This window comes from Biomphalaria glabrata, chromosome 10 (genome assembly GCF_947242115.1).
Source record: "Biomphalaria glabrata chromosome 10, xgBioGlab47.1, whole genome shotgun sequence".
Taxonomy (NCBI): domain Eukaryota; kingdom Metazoa; phylum Mollusca; class Gastropoda; family Planorbidae; genus Biomphalaria; species Biomphalaria glabrata.
Window position 1 is genome coordinate 13,724,168 of NC_074720.1, and position 23,263 is coordinate 13,747,430.

General features: G+C 35.0%; 1 protein-coding gene across 3 annotated transcripts in view; it reads right to left on the minus strand.

The window, feature by feature from the left end:
• Positions 1-23,263, minus strand: part of LOC106066567 (opioid growth factor receptor-like protein 1) — a 95,459-nt gene continuing 72,196 nt past the window's right edge. For all 3 annotated transcript variants that reach the window (XM_056044256.1, XM_056044255.1, XM_056044258.1), the window contains exons 7-14: positions 18,129-18,373; positions 17,511-17,554; positions 17,303-17,387; positions 15,757-15,829; positions 14,861-14,939; positions 11,031-11,097; positions 7,939-8,087; positions 1-4,100 (exon numbers count right to left, since the gene is read on the minus strand). In XM_056044256.1, the coding sequence (XP_055900231.1) occupies positions 3,845-4,100; positions 7,939-8,087; positions 11,031-11,097; positions 14,861-14,939; positions 15,757-15,829; positions 17,303-17,387; positions 17,511-17,554; positions 18,129-18,373 (998 nt within the window). In that variant the 3' untranslated portion in view covers positions 1-3,844. The remainder of the gene's footprint in view (positions 4,101-7,938; positions 8,088-11,030; positions 11,098-14,860; positions 14,940-15,756; positions 15,830-17,302; positions 17,388-17,510; positions 17,555-18,128; positions 18,374-23,263) is intronic.

Sequence of the window (23,263 nt, forward strand, 5' to 3'; positions counted from 1 at the left end):
CAATTTTCTTTTTCCTTTTAATGAAATATAAAATAAAATAATGGAAATACAGATAACAAAAATTTCTTTTGTTAAAGTAAAGTAAAAACATTTTTACAAAGCTTATATCAACTCACTCTGTCTGTCTGGCCAAAAGTTTGTACACATTATTTCTCCGACACCCAATCTCGGATCAAGATGAAATTTTGCACAATTATTTCTTTTACCTGACAATACAAGAATAAAAAAAAATTAATGAGGTAATTAACTAGTGGTAATAAATTACTTTGTTTGGTTTTTTAAACAATGGGAAGAAATAGTAGGCCTACTTCACTGAAGTGGTAATACACTCCCCTTTATATTAGGCTGCCGTCTGAGGCTTAGTGAACACAAACAGAAATAGAAACAATAGATAACTCTACAATCTTCCATGATCATGGACTCTTTGCTAGCAGAGTGGTTACCGCGTAGGCTTGAGAAGCCTGGGAAGGCTTTTGCCAAATGTTCTGTTGTCACAGACAAATAAATAAAATACTGTAGACATTAATAATAACAATTAATAAACAGAGACTTTGGATTGATCTAAGTAGACTATCATTCTATTACGTCACATCCCTTTAAGTACTTTCTCACAAAAAACATTCCCAACAAACAATGACGCAATATTAACATATTAGCATACCAAAAAGTTCGAATTCATGTCGTACCTTTTTTAAAAAAATATTTTTTACAAAGCGACCACCCAGACATCCCGTTCATTCTCCACCTTTCCAACTGGTCCAGACAAGTGATAGGGTCATAGCGTATTGATAACACTAAAAGCATGAAAATGAGCTAAACAAAAACAATTTGGTAAAAAAAAATTACTAATCGCACATTTAATTATATGACTGATCTAAACTAATTGATGCACATCAATATAAGCTTTGTTTTTTTAAAAACGTATTTTTTAAAATTTGTATTTTGCTTGTTTTATAAAGTTAACTAAAAAATCAAAATGTGTGCTGAATGAATCAGCTCAAAAGTACACAGGAAGAAAGGCAATGAAAACTATTGTGTCAAAATATTTAGGCTGCACAATTGTCACAACAATCACTCTTGTTGTTTGTAGAATTCACAGCCTCAATTGTTAATATGTAGAGACTTACTAGAGACCAGAGGTATTTCGCGTAATTAAATTAAAATAAATTTAAAAAACTATTTTGATTATTAACAACATTTGGACTCAAGAATTATTCATTAAACAGACAAACTCAAAAATAAATTAGCCACTTACATGCATGTCTCGGAGAAGGTAGAATAGGTAGAGTGTAGCTAGGAGAAACTGGATAGTTGTTTATAACATTGTAACACTTCTATATCAGTTTTGACATTGAAAAATTAATATTAAACAATAATAGCTAAAAAGATTGTTTTGTAAAATGTTTTACATATTTCGGATGTTCCTTCAGAGTTGAAAATAGTTTACTTCCTAGTCCAAACCTCCCGCGGGACGACGGGGGATGGGAGCAGGCAGGGTTTGAACCCGGGACCATCCATAAATCCAAACGACTGTCCAGCGCGCAAATCGCACGACCAGGCAGCCATCCATACTCAACTTTTTGAAGAGACTAATCAAGTAATGACCACAAAGCATACTAGGAGAACATAAAGTTAAATGAAAGAAAGTTCTCAACAAAAAATGTACTAATAAAAACAATTGCTAGTTATGATGTGAACTAAGGACCTATAAAATCTCATTGTTCCTCTCATTTCCATTTAGACATTGGCTATATCCTGATTGCCCGAGAACATATTAGAGATTAAATTTAATATTTCATTTTTTTTTTCAATTGAAAAAATGCTTTTCTATATTATTATTATAGTTAATTAAAACAAAACTTTAAAAGAAAATTATTACTAATGGTCTGTCTCTAGTGAACCAAGTATGGTAAAAACAATTGTATTCTGCGAAGAAGATGCACTCTGGAATGACTCAGAAAAATGTCTATTTATATTATTTATCTCCCTTGTGATAGGTTCACCAATGGCTTTTACACACAAATTTTGTCTAGAACTTCATTGACAACTACAGTACAAATATATCATGTAAAATGATGCCTAATGTGGACAAAGGGTGCACGAGTTTGTGAAAATGTTATCAGGAATGGGGTTGAGAAAAATATAATACTATCTCTGTATTTGTATGTTTTTACTTGACAATACAACACAACATACTCTATTCAAATAACCTCAAACAAAGGAAAGTTGATGAAAGCTACGGCTAGCGTTAGACCATATACGGAGTGAAAATGTATGAATACATTACAGAGTGTATAGTAATTGGCTCAATTAGAGAGACCTCGGAAAAATATAAGAACGCCAAAGGATTATGACAGATGACTTTAAAAGTAACACCAATAACACAGACTAAAAACGCAAAATACCTAGGTGTTATAATAAATAAAAAAAACTGTCATGGAATCCCCATATTGATGAAACTATAAAAAAAAAATCAAACAAAGCATTGAGGTTTATTATAACAGATTTCTATAAATCAAATAAAAACATAAAACTAAAATGTTATTTAGGCCAATAATAGAATATGTCTGTTTGGGACCCCTCAGACACAAAATAGAGCAGTGAGATTAATAACAAACGAATATTCACGTTTGACTAGAGTAACACTTTTAGTAAAATCACTAAATTTAGAGAGCCTTCAGGATAGAAAACTTAACACTGAACCATAATCTTGAGATACAAAAACAAAATCTAATAAAATTCTCAGAAAGACACAAACATAAAGGCACACTGCTCGTCCCATATGGTAGGACAAACGGGTACAAATGCTCCTTTTTCCCTAGTGCTATTAGAGCATGGAATTGGTTGCCTGAGCCAGCCAGGAAAACCAGTGACTTGGCAGACTTTAAGTTATTGGTTAACATGTATGACTAGATGCATGACGCTTAGGACGCAATCATCTTCTTTTTTGAAGTAACGTCTGTATTATGTAATTTAAGATAGAAGACAAAACTGGATGAATGATTGTATACGCTGACATTTGAGAAAGTTGTACATGCAGTGAGTAGAGTCAAACAAAACAAAGCACCTGCTTCTGATGGCCTTCTGGCGGAAATGTAAAAACTCGGAGGTAATGCCCTAACAGAAAGACTAACAGGCTTGTTCACTGTATACTGTGAAAAATGCATTGTTCCACCTGATCTTCGAGACATTTTTATAACAGATGTCATTATTATATCCTAATACAAAAAGGGTGACAAGACTGTTCCAACTATCGAGATATCACACTTCTGCCAGTAGCAGGAAAGATCTTTGCGCGAGTCCACCTTAATTCTATAGTGGATGAGGTGCTATTTGAGAGTCAAAGTGGCTTAAGAACTAACAGAGAGCATCTGATATATTTGTTTTGAGACAGTTACAAGAAAAAATGTAGAGAGAGGAACCTTGACTTATACGTTGCCTTTGTGGATCTAACCGAGGCTGTCGACACGGTCAGTCGCGAAGGATTATAGAAGATTCTGTCCAAGCTCGGATGCCCACATAGGTTACTAGCCATTCTCAGGCAGTTTCATGTGGGACAAAGATCAACATGAAATTAAAACAAAACAAAACAGATTAAGAGCATTAAAACAATTTTAAAAAAAGGTCATAGAAAATTGTAAATGAGGAAACTATCATACAACAAACTCATGCTTGATGACTGCAAGTTATATCATAGCATTGTTAAGAAAATCGCTTTAAATAATTGAATTATTTACTAATAATCATACATGAAAGTGATTTTGCAATTCTAAAAAAAAATTCAATGATTAGCATATATTAATTTAGTATCAAAAGTTTAAGGATAAAATTGTAGCATTGGTCTTTAAATAGGATTTGGACCTCGATCATTTTTAGCCTTGTTGCTTTCATCAATAAGAGTATAGAGTTCTTCCCTGTCAGCATCATTTTTAATTGTTCCAATCCAGTAATTCTCACAGCTGCTCAAAGTAGGGGCCAAAGTTTTTTCCACCAAAGCTTCATGAAGGACAAACTCAAGGAATGGTTTCTTAAGGTGCTCGTATCCCAGTTCTCCAAGTGACTTCAGAATGCGAGTGATACGTAGATAGTTGTGAGTGCGACTGCAAAGAGAAAACAAAGCAATAGCGGATCCAGAACTTTAGAGTGGGGGGGGGGTCTTGATTTTGTTCCAAACCCCAACACTAACGCAAAGTAAACCCTAACCCTATGCATAAACACAAACACGACATATATATATATATATATATATATATATATATATATATATATATATATATATATATGTGTGTGTGTGTGTGTGTGTCAAAACAGCGACATAAAATAAAGATCGGTTAATATATCAATAACAAGTTTTAATTATATAGATATTTAATTGATTGTTTTCACAAGCTGTAATTTCTACAAATAAATTGGACCGCCCCCCCCCCAACTCGAAAGTTATGGGGGGGGGGGGGAGGGCGGGATTGATGCCATCGCCACCTCCCCACCCCACCAAATCGGCCAACATACTAGAGGGGAGGGGACGAAATAATCTTAAAATATGTTGAAATATAAATAATTAGTATATATTATTAACATAAGTAATAAATTCGTATACAAATTGTGTCATTTCTTTACTAAAATTTGGAAAGGGGGGGCGACGATCTCCCCTACCGCCCCCCTCCCTTGATCCGCCAGAGAAATAAAATGCTAAACAATATTGTCATCACTCAGATTTGTACTGAATATTTTTCTTAGAATGTTACATTTCAAATAAATAGAGCAATAGTAAAATCATGTATTCTACAGACTAAATCTACTTACATTTTGAAAAAGACAAATATAGCTAAACTTTAATATACTAAACTCAGATGCAGAGTAAGCGCCGCCTCATTATTTTAAATATAAAAGAAACCACCTCATTCAACAATTCTTAACAAATGTATTCTTCAAGTCTTTGTAAATGACATCGTAAAGACCATACACTTTTTATCTTATAAAATAGAGTCGCTAATTAAAAAAAAAGATTATTACGTCCTACGCATTTTCGTATGTCAATCTAGTTCTGCATTATAATCAATGACTTAACCTCTTAAAGTCTTTGGTTTTCCTAGCTGATTCAGGCAATCCATTCCATGCTCTAATAGCACCAGGGAAGAAGGAGTATTTGTACATATTTGTCCTAGCATATGGAATAAGGAATGTGCCTTTATCTTTGTGTCTTTCTGAGTATTTTTATTAAATTTTGTTTTTGAATATGAAGATTATGGTTTTATTTACAATTGCTACTTTACTTTTTATTCTTTTATCCTGAAGGCTTTTTAATTTAATGATTTTACTAAAGGTGTTGTTATAATCAAATGTAAATATTTTTTTGCTATGAATTTCACTGCTTTATTTGTGCCTGTTGTAACCAACTGGACTGCGAAATTTATTTTTTTTATTTTTGCTTTAACTTAATAACTATTGTTATATTATATCATATGAAAACTCAATAATAAAAAATATATATTGAATGTTGTCTAATGTTTCCGGGTTGCCATGGTAATGGCGGCCATCTTGAAAATAAACAAAAATTAGTTCATTTTTCAAAATAGATAAATTTCAAAGCTAAAAATACTTACACCTTAAAGTATAAAGGTGGCTGGAAGGAGCTAGCTAGATTTTATACATTTTCCCTTAGTATAGTGCATTTTATGATTTTTTAAAAAAGGGTGATTTTTTTCCTGTAAAATGCATCCACATTTTTTTTCCCAAAAGATCATATATTAAAAACTTTTTCAGCTAAAGTCATTAAAACTAGCTGATTCTCTGTATTATTTATCTCTGAATATGTGTACCAAATTTGACACATTTATCTCTATTAGTTCTAGAGATTTTAGAAATATGTTACAGGGGGGTAGGGGGGGGGGTCACAAAAAATGCATTCACTCAAAAACAGTGAATTTGTATTAAGAAAAATATGGAAAATAGTGTTCACCATGCTTCATTAAAATGCTTTTTTTCAATAAAAAATGCTATTTTTTTGAAAAATTTTGGTGCTAGTTTATAAAATACATGTCCACCTGTTTAATTACACCAAAATCGGATCCAGTAACCCCTTAAAATATTTTTTTTCTTGAATTGAGGGGTCCCAAACAGAGGATGCATATTCTATTATTGGCCTAACCAAGTTTAAATAGCATTTTAGTTTTATGTTCTTATTTGATTTGTGTTATGAACATAATAACACAATAGAGTGGACAACCTTGTCCGCATACTATGGCTTTAATACACACCACACATCTCTAGCATTTCAATAACCATTTTTATAGGTACGAGTTACAAGCACATGTAAACATAAGAAAGACAACAGATACAGTAATTACTTTTCATAACAATTTGTAGACATTTCTTTTAATGAACCCTAATGCTTTGATTTTTTAACAATTTCATCAAGAGTTGGTTTTACTGATAATTTTTATTATAGCACCTGGGTATTTGGATTTTTAATCGTTGTAACTGGTTTACTAATACAAGTGGTATTTTTTAAAATGTTTTTTTTTTGTTACTCTTTAGAATTGACATTTTTCTGGATGGAAACTTGAGAAAGCCATCATACGACTCCCGTAAGTAACGGAATGGCAGATTGGACAAGGACTAGCAATGGCCTAGCAAGCTGTTCTTGACTACGTGCCCTGTGCTCAGTACTTTGGAAGCTCAATGGAGATTAGGGCTGCTCATTTACTTTGTTCATCCTTTCATTTTTTTAAAGTTCTGGATGTTTCTATATTGGGTGCCACGGCGAGGGCGGGAAAATATTGCATACACCAAATGTTGCCAGCTCTTGGTCTAAAACTCGAAAATCAAATGTTGACGCGGATCTATTCATAAGTATACAAGCAGCATCTCATGTATTCGTCTTATCTTATTATAGCCTGTATCAGGTTTGATCCCAACTCTCCGTAATTTTTAGCAGAATGTATTTTCTCTATCAGTTACACTTAGATCATAGACTTATATATTATATCTAGACTGGAAACTGGAAACAAATTCTTATCCGTGATTGATCGATTCACAGACCTATATATATATATATATATATATATATATATATATATATATATATATATATATATATTTATTTATTTATGTACGTAACTTTTTTTCAAGCTCCAAGGGGAGTCGCCCCAATCAATCTTTTCTGTCTTAGAAAAGTAATGATCTTTAGTTTTCAAAGTTTAGAAATAATGCAAAATCATTTCTCGGATATTGACGCAAATATATGAAACAAAGCCATTTTCTGTTTGCTTCCATTGTGATAATGCTTCGAAAATCCTAGATCCAAATAAGAAAAAAGATCATTACTTTTCCATAGACATTAATAAATATAGTCTACGTCAAATTAATAACTTCATGTAACTTGAAAACATGTATATCTATTGTTGTCGGATTTCCGAATTCTAAAAAGTTGCATGATCTTCAGTCTTAGAGATTAAACAAAACTACGCTGCTCATAAATGCTGTATAATAAAGTAGGTACACAAAATTGTAAGTCACAAATTTTCGTTTCATGAAACTCTTTAATCGGCCAGTCTATATTTATTTATGTCTATGTACCTTTCTAAGACAGAAAAGATTGATTGGCGTGACTCCCCTTAGAGCTTAAAAAAGAGTTTACGTACATAAATATATATATATATAGGTCTAGTATTTATACACCTAGAATTAGCGCGGGTCCTATGAAAGTGCGGGGCCCACTGCGGTCACCTAAGACGGCCCTGCAAAATAGCGGCGTATGTTACGCCGCCGGTCAACTAGTGGCAGTATAATTTAAAAAGAGAACGGAAAAATGCAAAAGATATATACAAGGTATACAAAAAAAAAAAGTACTTCCGGCCCAATTTTGTTTTGTACAAAGAAACGAAAAGCGCGCAGCAATATCGACCATTCAAAGAATCTACTGAGCAGTCGACTTACTAAGTCAAATTTTCAAAGCACTCCCGATAGTTCCCAGCTCTTTGAATTGTTCCTCTTTCCTCATCTACTAGTTTCATGCCATAGAAGCCAAGCATCATCTTGTAGGATTTCAAAACACGAGCCTTAGCTGCGGGGTTTTTCTGAATGGCCTGCAATAAGAGATAATGTTTAAAGTGTACAGGTGTATAGTTAATTAGCTTCACCGTGAATAGAGATCTCTTTTAAAATGTATGCAAAAAAAAAAAAGAAAAGATTTAACAAACAGCTGTCAACAAGAACAAATCCCTCAGCAAATGAGAATCAATGAGTCAGTGACCAGTCCTAAATGCTTGAGTGATTTCCTACCTGAGAATTTTGTCGTGCGTCTAATTAGTTCCCGTTCTCCCCCTTTTCCCCTAACTTCCAGCTAATTCCATCTATGGACAAACTTATCTTATCTTATATAATACAGACGTTACTTCAAAAAAGATGATTACGTCCTACGCGTCATGCATTTAGTCATGCATATTAACCAATGACTTAAATTCTGCCAAGTCACTGGTTTTCCTGGCTAGCTCAGGCAACCCATTCCATGCTCTAATAGCACTAGGGAAGGAGTATTTGTACAAATTTGTCCTAGCATATGGGACGAGGAATGTGCCTTTATCTTTGTGTCTTTCAGAGTATTTTATTAAATTTTGTTTTTGTATTTGAAGATTATGGTTCAGTGTTTTATGTATAATTGCTACTTTACTTTTGAGTCTTCTGTCCTGAAGGCTTTCTAAATTTAGTGATTTTACTAAAGGTGTTACTCTAGTCAAATGTGAATATTCGTTTGTTATGAATCTCACTGCTCTATTTTGTGTCTGTTCCAGTTTCTTAACGTTTTCTTGAGTTGAGGGGTCCCAAACAGAGGATACATATTCTATTATTGGCCTAACCAAGGTTAAATAACATTTTAGTTTTATGTTCTTATTTGATTTATAGAAATTTCTTTTAATAAATCCTAATGCTTTGTTTGATTTTTTTGTAGTTTCATCAATATGTGGATTCCATGACAGTTTTTCATTTATTATAACACCTAGGTATTTTGCGTTTTTAGTCTGTGTTACTGGTTTGCCATGAATAAGATAAGTGGAATTAATTTGTTTTAGTTTTTTTGTTACTCTTAACAACTGACATTTTTCTGAGTGGAAAGACTTTAGCTCTCTGACGCTGGGTACGCTTTCAAGTTTATAAGCTTTGGTCACTTTCCTATTTAGACTGACCATGTAATCTCTAGTCCCCCTCAATTTAACGCGTTGTCTCGCCCAAGTGAGGTAGACTCTATCTGAGGAGTACCAGACATTTTCCAACCCACAGGAGAACAACAAAGAGACACAGCCTTACAAAGGAGGACAACAAAGAGACACAGTCTTCTAAAGGAGGACAACAAAGAGACACAGCCTTACAAAGGAGGACAACAAAGAGACACAGTCTTACAAAGGAGAACAACAAAGAGACACAGTCTTACAAAGGAGAACAACAAAGAGACACAGTCTTACAAAGGAGAACAACAAAGAGACACAGTCTTACAAAGGAGAACAACAAAGAGACACAGTCTTACAAAGGAGAACAACAAAGAGACACAGTCTTACAAAGGAGAACAACAAAGAGACACAGTCTTACAAAGGAGGACAACAAAGAGACACAGTCTTCCAAAGGAGAACAACAAAGAGACACAGTCTTCCAAAGGAGAACAACAAAGAGACACAGTCTTACAAAGGAGAACAACAAAGAGACACAGTCTTACCAAGGAGAAAAACAAAGAGACACAGTCTTCCAAAGGAGAACAACAAAGAGACACAGTCTTCCAAAGGAGAACAACAAAGAGACACAGTCTTACCAAGGAGAACAACAAAGAGACACAGTCTTACAAAGGAGAACAACAAAGAGACACAGTCTTACAAAGGAGAACAACAAAGAGACACAGTCTTACCAAGGAGAACAACAAAGAGACACAGTCTTACAAAGGAGAACAACAAAGAGACACAGTCTTACAAAGGAGAACAACAAAGAGACACAGCCTTACAAAGGAGAACAGAAACTAAGAACAAGACAACGTGAACGTTAAAGAACAGGCTTACAAAGTATGTCATGAAAAATATATTAGTGGATCATAGGCTGTAAAATTAATCACACATACATACATACAAGCATACATTTGTCAGACGAAATTTATCATTCAAGCAACAACAAAAACATAGATATAGTGCTTAAGCAACTCGTGTCTGACATTTTCTTTCAATAGTATTGTCAGTGGAAAACTAGAGCATTTCACTATTCTATATTCTTTTATTTTTTTCTAGATGGAACTAACATTGCCCACAAAGTTGATTATAAAGTTCAATTTTAAAATGAGTACATTTATTGCATACGTCTTGCTCTTTTATTTTCAATGAAAAAAATCTGTGTAAATATTTCATACAAAAATGAATTGAAATAAAAACGTATTTAGCATAATAAATTAAATGTGTTGTGATTTCCGCACTCACGATATCAAAACCTTTTTGCCGGCTTATTTATAAAGCAAGATTTTGTGAAGTTGTTTCTTCTTTTAGTATCTGCCTTGATCTCCTTTTCTTTTCTTTCGACTTTCATTCAACACAATATCAAACATTTTGTGTGTATCCCCAATTGACCGAGCGCAGTCAAGTTGTACACATCGCATACACACATTGTCGTTATTAAATAAACACCACACTTGTTGAACAGCACTAAACTATTTTAGATTATTGCCCGAATAGAATCATTATTCCGAGAAAGTTCTATTATTAATAAAATACTTTAAAATCTGCAATATTTGTGGACGGGAGTGTCTCTCCAAAATAGGGCTCCACAGCCACATGAAAAAGTGTTTGAGATGAACCATAGTCGATCTACGACTGAAGGAGGCCAACACACACACACACACACTTTAAATCAACATTCCAAATTTTGCCTGAAGCACTTCTAGACATTCAGTACAATGACTAGGCAAAGTAGGAAATGGAGAAATCATTTCCTACTTTAGCTGAAATCTTCAGTCATTGTACAGAATGCTGGACTTCGTACTTTGACGCTAACATCATTACCTCTGCTTCATGTAACTGTAATGGCTGTGCTAGACTGTTCATATCTTCTTCACGAATCGGGAAAATCCTGTAGAAAAAGAAAAAAGAGTTTATAAAGAATCTTTTTAATACAGACTCAGCACACTGTACAGATTGATACAATTTGATACAAAGTCTTGATAATCAAGTAAGCTCATCATGCTAAAACGCTCTCCTAATACAATCATACGTTCCAAATACATTCGACTCCAGTTAATCAGTTAATCAGTTAATCAAGTTAATCAAACTTAACCAAATCAAAGCAAACTAAAACAATAGTCACTTTCCTCACATGAAAGGAATTTTTTTCCTATCAATCACACTAAAAAGTCGAACTACGAATCTATGATTTCACCCCCAAACCTTTTTTTTTTTTGTTTCAAGAAACTGAAATTTAACTGAAATTTAACATACAGGATGTTTATAGAGTCCAAGTTTTTAATGGCTTGTTTTGTCTTCATCCTCTAAATCTTGACCCCAAAACTTAGGGATATTTTAGTTACTGAAACATACATTTGAAATGTATACTAACGACTCTCACTATCTAGGCTCTCTGCAAACTGCTCTGCACGACACTATACCCTCAAAGAACTTCACAACTCAGGACTCCAAAATAACGTAACACTTTAATGTCCGATAAATCTCAGCCAATACTGTACAATCCGCAACAACGTAACACTGACTGTTCAAATGATTTACCATCCCAAATCTACCGCCTCGCCTGGAACTTGCAATTGGATCAACTGTTCCGGACTGACTTCACACACTGAGCTCGCTGTATCGGACTTGATCGTAGATTGTGACTTCGTCTCGTACTCAAGAGGTATTTTGACTCTACTCCGAATCGAACCTTTGTAATGCGTGGAACAGAACCACACTGCATTGAACCGAACCGTCTTGACAGTAACACCTTCTTTCTTAAAATATAGGGTACTTGAACCCTTCTAGAACCCGACGAAACATCGTTCGACCCCTCTGGATGGTCACATGACTGTATCCGATGTGAGTCACCTGTGTATTTTTCACAACGCAGATCTTTCCCTTATGACCTAGTGTGGTTCACACCTATTTGAGACATCGACACAATTTCAGCCTCGCCACCATAAACGCTGGAAGTATTCATGTAGGCAGCTTATTGTCGAGCAGAGTGTATTACTTTGCTTCCGTGAGTAAGAACAAAAGACAGAGCGTTGCCATAGTTATCCCAATGTTCGCAAGCAAAGTTTACAGCCATCTTTCGAAGTTCGAGAGCAACAGTTTCGTCAATGACATTTTTCCAGAAATATGTGACTGACAGAAATAATGAGTTACCTGAAGTAGGAATTTCGACTACATAGAAAGACCTGTTGACACCACGAAATATATCTGAAGCGGTGACCATGGTTAGGAAACGAAGGGCAATACGAAGGGGCAAAATCAAAACAAAGCTACAGAAAAAAACATGCAACTATTTTAATGACACCAGATATTCACACATAAATATAGTCAAATATAGAATGTATAAAGAGAAAGATTACCTGTTCCCCCCACACACACTCTTTTTTTTTTTTTTTTTGAGCCGTGCTCTCTGTCGCCGAGAAAGTTACTTGGGGTAACTCTAGTCAGACTTGCAGAAATAAAAGAGTTATCTTTCCATGACTTCATCGTGGCATCACGCATGGTTGGGCCATGAAGAGAATTATAGATTGATAGATAGATAGATAGATAGATAGATAGATAGATAGATAGATAGATAGATAGATAGATAGATAGATAGATAGATAGATAGATAGATAGATAGATAGATAGATAGATAGATAGATAGATAGATAGATAGATAGAATGAATGTAATGTTTTTGTTCTGTTTTTATGTAACATACTATATTCAATCATCACTGTCTGTGTATTGTTACAGCAGAATTTAGTTATATGTTTTATCAGCATTGTAAAGGCTGAAAATGTGTTTACTGCTAAAAAAAAAAACAACTATAGTGTCTTATTTACCAATTTATATCAGCCTTTCTGGTTAACAATAAGTGGCCGTCGGGAGATCTAGGAGCCGCCATAGTCCGGTCTGTTGGGCTGTAGGCATAATAGAGGGACTCAAAGTAAAAGCGCGTGTGTCCAGCGCCTGCATATCTTTGTATTTCTTCTGAAAAGCTCCACTCATCATAGACAACCGTCTGGCTAAGGCCAAAGGCGCTTTTAGTCCCCTTCCAATGACAATATCTAGGAATAGGTCTCTTCGACTGCTAATGCTTGAATTCAGAATTTCCCTTCTCCCAGGTGGGTAACCAGCAATGGCTAACTAGCCCCTCCTGCCCGAAGCGTACTGGTTTAGGCACTAGTTACTCGCCTTCGCCTTTTCTTCTGTTTGTGAAAACAGTTCCACCGGACTTAATTATGTGAGCCACACGTGAAGGCCAGTAGTTGGATTGATTGTCAGAGGCTATTTGAGACACCTAGCGGTGTGCTGAAGTCTTTAAAAAAGATCTGTAAACGGTCCAGTGTACCGAAAAATTTGGAAAAATCGCTCTAGTTTTGTGATGTCAGGTGAGCTTTCAAAAAAATATCGAAAAAAAAATATTTGTCTCATTATCACCCAATATTACAATAGGTTCCTTTTATATTAGTGGAGACATGTAAGTATTTCGTCTGGAACTAAGCTTAGTTTGGAGCACATTTTCTCTCAGGAATTGATCGTACTTAAATAATAATTTCACAACCCCCTAGAAACAACCTAGATTTTGTCTTTGCCATTCTTCTTCAACTTGTTGCCAGATTCTGCTATTTTAAACATTTATTTATAAGCTCTAGATCTAGATAAAACCAGCGTACTGAACAATGGAGCAACAAAATGTGCCCCAGAAGAAAGTGGGCGTGTACACGTGCGTTGCCGTCAGATATTTAAACAAATCTAGTAAACTTGATTCAACATGGTTAACAGACTACGTTTAATTTAAGACAGAATATATATATATATATAGGAGATTAACAAAAATAGCAGAGTCAATTAATTTCTAGTCGGCCTAAATATTTCAAATTCAGTAGTTTGTCTTTGTTCATGTATGTACAATGCGTTGATTTTATTGAGAAAATTTATTCTTAGTTTGATGCCCCTCACCACTTGATGCCCCGTGCGGCCTGCACCACTCGCACATGGCTTGCTACGCCACTGAATAATTAACTAGTGAATTAACATCTCTAAAAATAAATCCAATGCACTAAATAAGTGATACACAAACTAGGGCCTGCGGGCTGCGGTCATATCTGTCTAGTATATACTAAATGCAATCTTTATCTTTTAAAACAAAAGTAAATATTTTCTTTAAAATTTAAGTAGCTTGTTTAATAGAAAAAAAAAATATAGCGATACAAATACTTTCATAACATTATTTTAGAAAAGAACTAAAATGTTTGGATAGATGTTTAAAATATACAGACAAACGGTCTCCCTTATAATTATAGTATCCTTATGATGATTTACTAATAATAGTGAATAGTAGTAAAAATGGTTGGATTTTTATGAAGAAAAAAACAACTGATTACACTTTGAATTTTAAAATTAAATGGTTCGCTTCAGAAATTCAAAAACTATCCGTTGCATCAGAACTTTGTAAGATCTAATATATTATGCTATCGGATTTTCAATGTTTTCTAGTTTTTGCGATCTATGAGGGACGAACGGACCGACGTACAGACAAACCACACAAAACTAATAGCGGCTAGTCCCCCTTCAGGAAGAACTAAAAATAAGTAAAACAAAAGAACTATTGTCACTTTTATTTAACTATGTTATAAATATTTATAACATATATATATATATATTTACCACTGTATGTAACCATCATGCAGCTCCAAACGATTGTAATCTTTTTCCCAGTATTTGTGAATCTTATCAATATAGTCACCTTAAAAGAGAAGATAGAACGTGTAATAACAACAAGGCGGTTAGGACAAATATTTCGTCATTTTCCAATAACATGTGAGATTTAAATCTTAGTGTTCGTCTTGCTATATGTAAAGGAAATATATACAAACGAATCACAGCCAATACCAGATACCATTTCATTATTTCTCTTCTGTAACATGTAGCTAGTGTAAGTTTTATCTTAAGTAGGCAAAATTGTTTTGGTTGAATTAAATAACCAATAAAGGAACAAAAAGTTTAATGAAGATGCATTAAGTGTTTGAAAAAAAAAATTGACCAAAACTGATTCAAAAGTAACGAAAAGTATGCCAATAATGTGTTAAACAATTCAATTCCTAGCTCATCCTACAAATGCCCAGAAAAAGCAAAAGTTCTCTTCAAAGCTAAGAGATTTAGGAGACAGTAAAGTAGTTCTGAAGGTTTTTTTTTACAAATGGTTAATGACTTTGTAATGTTTTCTAATCCGTTATGCATTTGAACTATATATACACACTTCTGCACTTAACATTCCGAGGCTTAGTCATCATCAATATTTGAACTCAGGACCACCAGTTAGATATTGATAATGTTATTTCTTCAGCTCATTCTATGAATGATTACCTTATTTGAAAACATCTCAAGTAGTCTTGAACCAACAAAGATCTAGATTTAAACTGCTTCATAACAAGTACCAGGACTTTCATTTGCAAATCGTGGGTGAGGAACCAGTGCTCTAATAATGTTCACACTTATCAAGATTACATTTTGTTTCCTACATTAAATGTGAGCAGATGTTGTTTTAAGTTCTATTGACATACCATGTGGTTGAGACTCAATCTTTCCAATGTAAAATTTGTAATTTGCTTTCAAGTTCATATCATCTTTTAGACCCTGTATAAAGTTATTTTAGATTTTTATTTTCTTTTGACTTCCTTTTTTTTTTACAAAAGGCAGTAGAAGATCTCAGTTAAAGTTTTAGAAAATCAATATAGATTAAAATTAAAGTTTTAAAATATAGAGCCACTTTCTAAAAAAAAATATATATTTCAGGAGTAACCATTAAAGCCTGTTGCTTCATTGGCTACTTGTATCATTGTAAAGGTTTCTAGACATTTTTTTTTAAACTTAGTTCTTATGCTTTAAAAAAAACGGAAATTATGACTCCACAAGATCGTGGTAGGGCATTCTGACATTCTCTACAGACTGTCCAGTTCTAAGGAAACAAAATGTTCCAAATTTCATAAACATTGTGATGCCCTGCCAAGAAATCAGCTGTCCTCATTAGATTCCTATAAGCTTGATTGAATAAACAGAAGTTGTCTGGACAGAATAACAGATAGATCATCATAAGAAATCATAGATATTATTTAACTATGTATACCAGTGATGCCCAAAATACGGCCCGCGGGCCAAATCCGGCCAGCGACGCGGTTCCATCTGGCCCACTAAACTTCGGCACAAAAAGTAGAAAATCCCCCTCCCCTTTTTTTTTTCCAAAAAAAAATGTTGAAAAATGTATCTTACCTACGTTATGGCCATCTGATGGATTGGCACCGTGACCTTTGACTTTTGTATTTTTAATGAAATGGGAGAGTTGAAGAAACTACAAGTGGAAATTAGTGGAATTTAGAATCTATCAGGAAAAGTGAACAGATCTTTATTATTTTTTTTGGAACATGATAATAAGCTAACATGTTTGATTTGTAAAGAAAGTGAGGCTGTTTTCTTTTTTTTTTTAATAACATATAAACGGCATTATAAAACAAATATGACGGTATTCTTGGTTTGAGCAGCAATAAAAAGATTTTAAAACTACGCATAGAAATTGGACTATCGATTGGAATATTTACCAAAAAGAGACAAGAAAATGAGTCGTTTGCTAGCTACCTATAAATTTGCTCACATTTTAAGTTGAGAAATGAAGCCGTTTTCTGACGCATAAAAAAATCTTTCAGATATGCCATTAATTAATGTGAATACAGTAAGTAGTAAGTACTAGATCCACAGGTTTCTATTAAAATTGTTTTAGGTCAATTTCTTTTCAATTTTGTACCTTTTCGGTTTTGTGGCCCTCAAAACGAGTGTCGGAAATTAAATTGGCTCGCAGGTTGAATAGGTTTGGGCATCACTGATGTATACTACCGAATTCGCAACTGACACCATTTGGTAAATCTATTCACGTGGACTCAAGTTCCTGTCTCATCCTCTTTCTTTTATCAGATCTTGACTGCCTGAATAATTTTCTCTTGAGTTCTTCTTAGATCGCATTTCTTATCGTCTCTTTATTGGCAGTCTAACAAAATTCAAAACAATATAAATTCTTGGGGAAAAAATGAAATTTAAAAAAAAGATATATATACTTACAGGATACCCCATTCTATATCTTTCGTTATCTTTCTCACCAAAGCGATATTTCTTTTCCCCCTTTTTCCATAATGAAAACAAGAAACTTAAAATAAAACAGCCTTGCATTAGTTACTTCATTATTTCAATTATATGAAACAACAAATAAAATGAGCAGATACATATGTGGTCGTAATTCAATAGTTAAATAAAAAAAGAAACCACTTACTTTTTCATTACTTTAGGTGCAGATGTTTTTCTAGGTGTACTTTCCTGACAAAAGAAAAGTTTAAAACCAGACCCAAAAAAAATGTACTAATCTAAAAATGTAAAAAAAATATATATATAAAAATTCTACTTTATAAAGTAGAATTTTTTTTCTAGCAAACTAAACATTCATTCGTCATTGAAAAACAATTGGTCAATATGTGGATCGACTCTCTATATTAGTGGAACTGCCCAGCAGGTGCACTGCCCTAAATTAGCAAACATCTGGACCACGTTAGTCCCAATCATGAGAAACAATAAAATCATACAGGCGATCAGGTGATGAAACCTCTCCCCTTTGTTGGATATATTTTTCTTCAATGGAGAGGGTGGAGATTTCCGTCGAAAAAGCTATATGGAGCCTATCAAATAGTTTACTATACACAGATTGCATGCAGAATTATGTTTTAGGAAAGGGGTGCAGGGAGAAAGAGATATGTGATACTGGAATTCACTGGCCAAAAGAATGTGTGTGTGAGAGAGCATTTTACCCTGTCTCTAGCTTTGTGGAATCTGGGAGTACCCCTTCTTTGGGACGATAGTGATCAGTTTGATCTTTTCTAGGGTCTTTACTTTTTACCTCAGACTTCTCTGCTTCCATCACACTGTAGACTGGGGAATCTTTTTCTTCTGAAGGCAGTGAAAACTGCTGATCTGTTTGGCTTACTTTAGAATATTCTTCATTTTCCGCCTCGCTTGGCTTGTTCTCAAGAGAAAGTCTTCCTTCTGGGTCCTCTAAAAGGTGTAGGTCACTTTGATCTTCTCTGGAATCTTCAATGACTTCTTCAGTCGTTTTGTTATCTTCCTGGACTTCATTAATGAGCTCTGTAGTCATAGACATTGAATTTAGAATTATATTGTAATAACTGAAGGGAGGCAACTCAACGAGACAAAGATCTTTATTTACACGAGGACATCACAAACACAAAGGGGCATCTGCCTTGAGCACAGCAACTCCATATTGGCTCTCTTCTTGGGCGGAAATCGTTTGTCTCCTAATATCAACATCCGACTTGTCTGGTCACAGATAGTGCACACCTTCTTTCTGCACTAGCTTGGATGGCGGTGCGCATGGCAAAGTCATAACATTGCCCCCTTCTTAGCACTTTTCGTCCCGAAAAGAAACACTGCATCTGAGGTTTGACAGTTCAGGTGGAGGTCGATCGGTAGGAGCCACAGGCGGCAGGGAGCGTGTTCCCCACGAAGCCATCCGCATTGTTTTCCTCCAGTGCCGCTTTCTCTTTCTCCAGTTGACCAGGCTGTTGTTGCGACGATGACGTGGCCGTTTGACACACAAAGAGATATTGTCGAGCACTGTTTTCTTCAGCACAGCCGTTGATTGGACACGCTGTCTCAGCAGACCTTCCCGACAGACGCCTGTCAAGGGAGCTGCAGGTTCACATGCAGCCACGTTGCAAACAAGGTCCAATGCACCGCAGTCATCCTCAGACAACAGTCTCACGTCCAGAATACAGGTCTCTTCAGTTTCAAGTGGAAAATGTCTTCCTCTTGACGGCTCAGATTTAGAGTGGTCCGATTGACATTCATCTATGCCAATGTCGATGATGATGGTAGAAGTACATATGCCCTGTTGTTGGTTTTCTTGGCATCTAAATTCTTTGTGTGATGCGCCGCACGTACAATTCATGGTAAACTTCTGGATGCAGTTGTCGAGCTTCGAATTTCCTTCGTAGGCACCGGAAGATAGGCAGAGGTCTTTAAAGTCAACAGCAACAGGCTTGAACGCAGACCAAACGTTGTCTTGATCTGTCCGGCTCATTGAGGTACTGGTAACAGGTACAACAGGAACAAACGCTTCAGGCACATAACAGACTTTAGTTAAGGTACTGGTAACAGGTACAACAGGAACAAACGCTTCAGGCACGTAACAGTCCCCAGTTTCTTCATTTGTCTCTTTCCGTTCGACTCGGTACATCCCGTTGAGATCATCACAGCAATCGCCATCACGTTTCTCGTCTTGAAAGTCACAACCACAAGACTTGCCCACAACACAGACACAGACGGCGCTCAAATACCCAGCCTCTCCGTCACCACTGTTTGTGCAACCACAGTCTTGACCACGCAACTTCTTTACCAACGAGTCTACAGGCAACTGCTCCTTTACCAATGAGTCTACTCTTTCTTTCACTTGAGACACCATTTTATCTACCTTGTTCCCCATACTGTTAATTTGTTCACACAATGCATCAATACCTTCTTTATCTTGCCAATAAGCTCATAAATCTCCAGTTCAATTTCAAATAGGTAGGTCTCCGGATCTTCGTCTTCATCGATCAGGGCTTGCCGAAGACGAGCTGTAAGCACCTCCTTACTACCACCAAGCTTCAGGCGTCTGTAACGAAGTTCCTGCCTTAGCTCTTTAACTAAGAGCTGGTCTAGTTGCCATTGTGCTAGAATCATACCTCCTCTCGTTGAGTCGCCTATGATCCCACTTCTGACACCAATTGTAATAACTTAAGTGAGGCAACTCAACGAAGTACATCGATATTTATTGACAAGACATCACAGGTACACAAACAACATCTATCTTAGGCACAATCTCTCCATATTGGCTATCTACTTGGGCGGAAATCGTTTGTCTCCTAATGTCAACATCCGACTTGTCTGGTCACAGATAGTGCGCACCTTCTTTCTGCACTAGCTTGGATGGCGGTGCGCATGGCAAAGTCATAACAATATCTTATAAAGATATATATTTATATTTCTGGATTTAAATAGATCTAGAGCTATAAATGCATGATAATGAAGAACTTATACTTTTAGTAAAGGGAGAAGTGGGGCGCTATGGCCCCCTGGCTTCCCACACTTGTAACTTGGGACCAACAGATCGTAAATCGAATGTATCTTGCAAAGACGGCTTTAGCGTGGGTGTTTTATGCTACACCAATATCAGAAGCCCAATAAGTGCTGCAGAAATAATATCTTGAGGAGAGAGAAGGTACTATTGATCTATTATTATTATAGCTTTTATAATGCGCTACCTTCATGCTTATAGCATGCTCAGAGCGCATTTGGTCCAATCTCATTTGTGTGTGGGGGGGGGAGGGGTATCTATGAGTTGGTTTTCCGTGCTGCCTTTAGGCGCTCAGTAAACACAACTCTGCCCGAGTCGGGTGTCGAGCCTCGAGCCCCTTCTAGGTAGCCAAGCCAAGTTCAAGCGCACTTGGCCTCTCGACCACTAGTATAATTATTAATTATCTCTCATATTTAGTCTTACAATTATCTACACCTAGTGAGGAATGGCATTAAAGTATTAGATCTTGAAGAAAACTTTTGTTTACATGTATTTAGACATCGATATTGTGTTTACAACTGGTCTAATTATTTAGGCCTATTATGTTAAAAGTATGTTCGTATGTAATTTGAGAGTCTATTTTAATTATTTGTAATTGATACTTTTGTTCAATAGACCCCCTTCCCCCTCCCCCGCTACTCGAAAGATTATGGTTAAGGGGGGGGGGTTGGTATTGATGCCATCGCGAAATCATCTAAATATAGGTTAAAATATAAATATTTAGTATACACTATTAACGTAAGTATTACATTCGTATTCAAATTGTGTGATTTCTTCACTAAAATTCGTCCGCCTAATAGCACTAGGGAAGAAGGAGCATTTGTAAAAATTTATTCTAGCATAAGAAACGAGGAATGTGCCTTTATCTTTGTGTGTTTCAAAGTATTTTATTAGATTCTGTTTTTGTATTTGAAGATTATGGTTCAGTGTTTTATGTATAAGCTACTTTATTTTTAAGTCATAGTAAGACAAGTCTGGCTGTCAAAACTCATCCTCTAAGGTACAGAGGAGGGAGCTCAAAGAAAGGGTCGCCCAAGAAACGCAGGCTGGAAAACGTAAAAAAAAACAAGATTACAGAGAGAGTTTGTGTTACACAAACTCAGAGGCGGCCCCCGTCGAAGTCGGATCCCTGTCGGATCTGCATATTCGCAAATAATATTCAAGAGGTGATTTAGTTTTGATGGTCAAAAGTAATAATGTTTCAAAGATTCATTTGCCGTAAATTTAAATTTAAATTAAATAAAAAAAATAGTAGATTAGTTTTAGTATATTAAAACATTACGATATTGATCAAAACGTTTGGAAATGAAAATCTACACTTTTTTTTTACACTTTAAGTTTAGAAATTGAAATTCTACATCTTAATCTAGTCTATTTTAGTCTAAACTAGAGACTCTAAAATAATTTTAATTAGAATATAAATCCAGATCTAGATATACTGTAATAAAAATCTAGATCTAGTTTTAAAAAATCTAGATTAGATCTAAATCAAGATATCATTCCTTTTTTAAACGCGAGTCACATAACGAGTCTTAATAAACATTACTATACCGAGTTCTTTTTTCATTTCATTTGAAGAATTAATTCCATATAACGTCAGAGGGAAAAAAACACCACGTCACACGGCCTAGCTAGACTAAAAATCGTCTTCATCAAAAGAGCCATTTATCGAGTGTTCATAGACTTTGGTGCACCGAGTGCGTTCTTTAAGCATTTCATTTAAAGAATTCATTCCATATGACGTCAAAGGAAAAAAAAACACTACGTCACACGGCCTAGCTAGAATAAAAATCGCCTTCATCATTACGAGCCATTTATCGAGTGTTCATAGACATTGGTGCACCGAGTGCGTTCTTTTAGCATTTCTTTTAAAGAATTCATTCCATATGACGTCAAAGGTAAAAAAAAACACTACTTCACACGGCCTAGCTAGACTAAAAATCACCTTCATCAATACGAGCCATTTATCGAGTGTTCATAGCCATTGGTGCACCGAGTGCGTTCTTTTAGCATTTCATTTAAAGAATTCATTCCATATGATGTCAAAGGAAAAAAAAACACTACGTCACACGGCTTAGTTAGACTAAAATATGTTTTCATTAATACGAGCAATTTTTCGAGGGTTAATAGACATTGGTGCACCGAGTGCGTTCTTTTAACATTAGCCTACATTTAAAGAGTCCATTCATATGACGTCAAAGAAAAAAAATTCCATTACCTCCATTACCGATACCATAAAAAAAATGTCTTTATTTACACTAGATATTTAACAAGGGTTCATAGACATTGGTGCACTGAGTTCTAATAGAATTTATTTAAAAAGGATCAAAGCCGCATTGTTTTTGCGTTTTGTCTGTCAGTCGGTCTGTCCGTCATCTTGATATAAAAAAAGAACAACTAAAAGTTATTAAAAATTGATTAACCTTTATTTTACGTTTCAAAACATCGCAATAATTTTTAGGTATGAACACAATTGAAAAGTTTATATAATAGATTGTTCCGGATGTTTGTATAAATAGTCAAAAGAAAAAGAGAATTTCAGATAAATGTAATACGGTTAATTAAATTTTTTGGATGGTCTCGTATAAAAATTAGATGTACTACAGCCATGTGGAGAGATTTTCATACCTTACTTTGGTGCTTGGATTCTGTTTTCCTTAAAAATCGGAACATAATATTAACGATAATTAGATTTTTACATGTTTTAGGTAGAAAGTTAAATGTAATGTAAGAGAGTAGTGAGTTAAAATATTTTTCATAAAAATCCGTAAAAACATTATTTCGTAAATGAGAAGATTATTTGTTTATTAATTAGAAGAGGGAGTTCAAACAATTATTTGGCGTTAGTAGATTTTTAAATAAATTCGGAAATTTCTGGCGACGATTTGTAAGAAACAAAA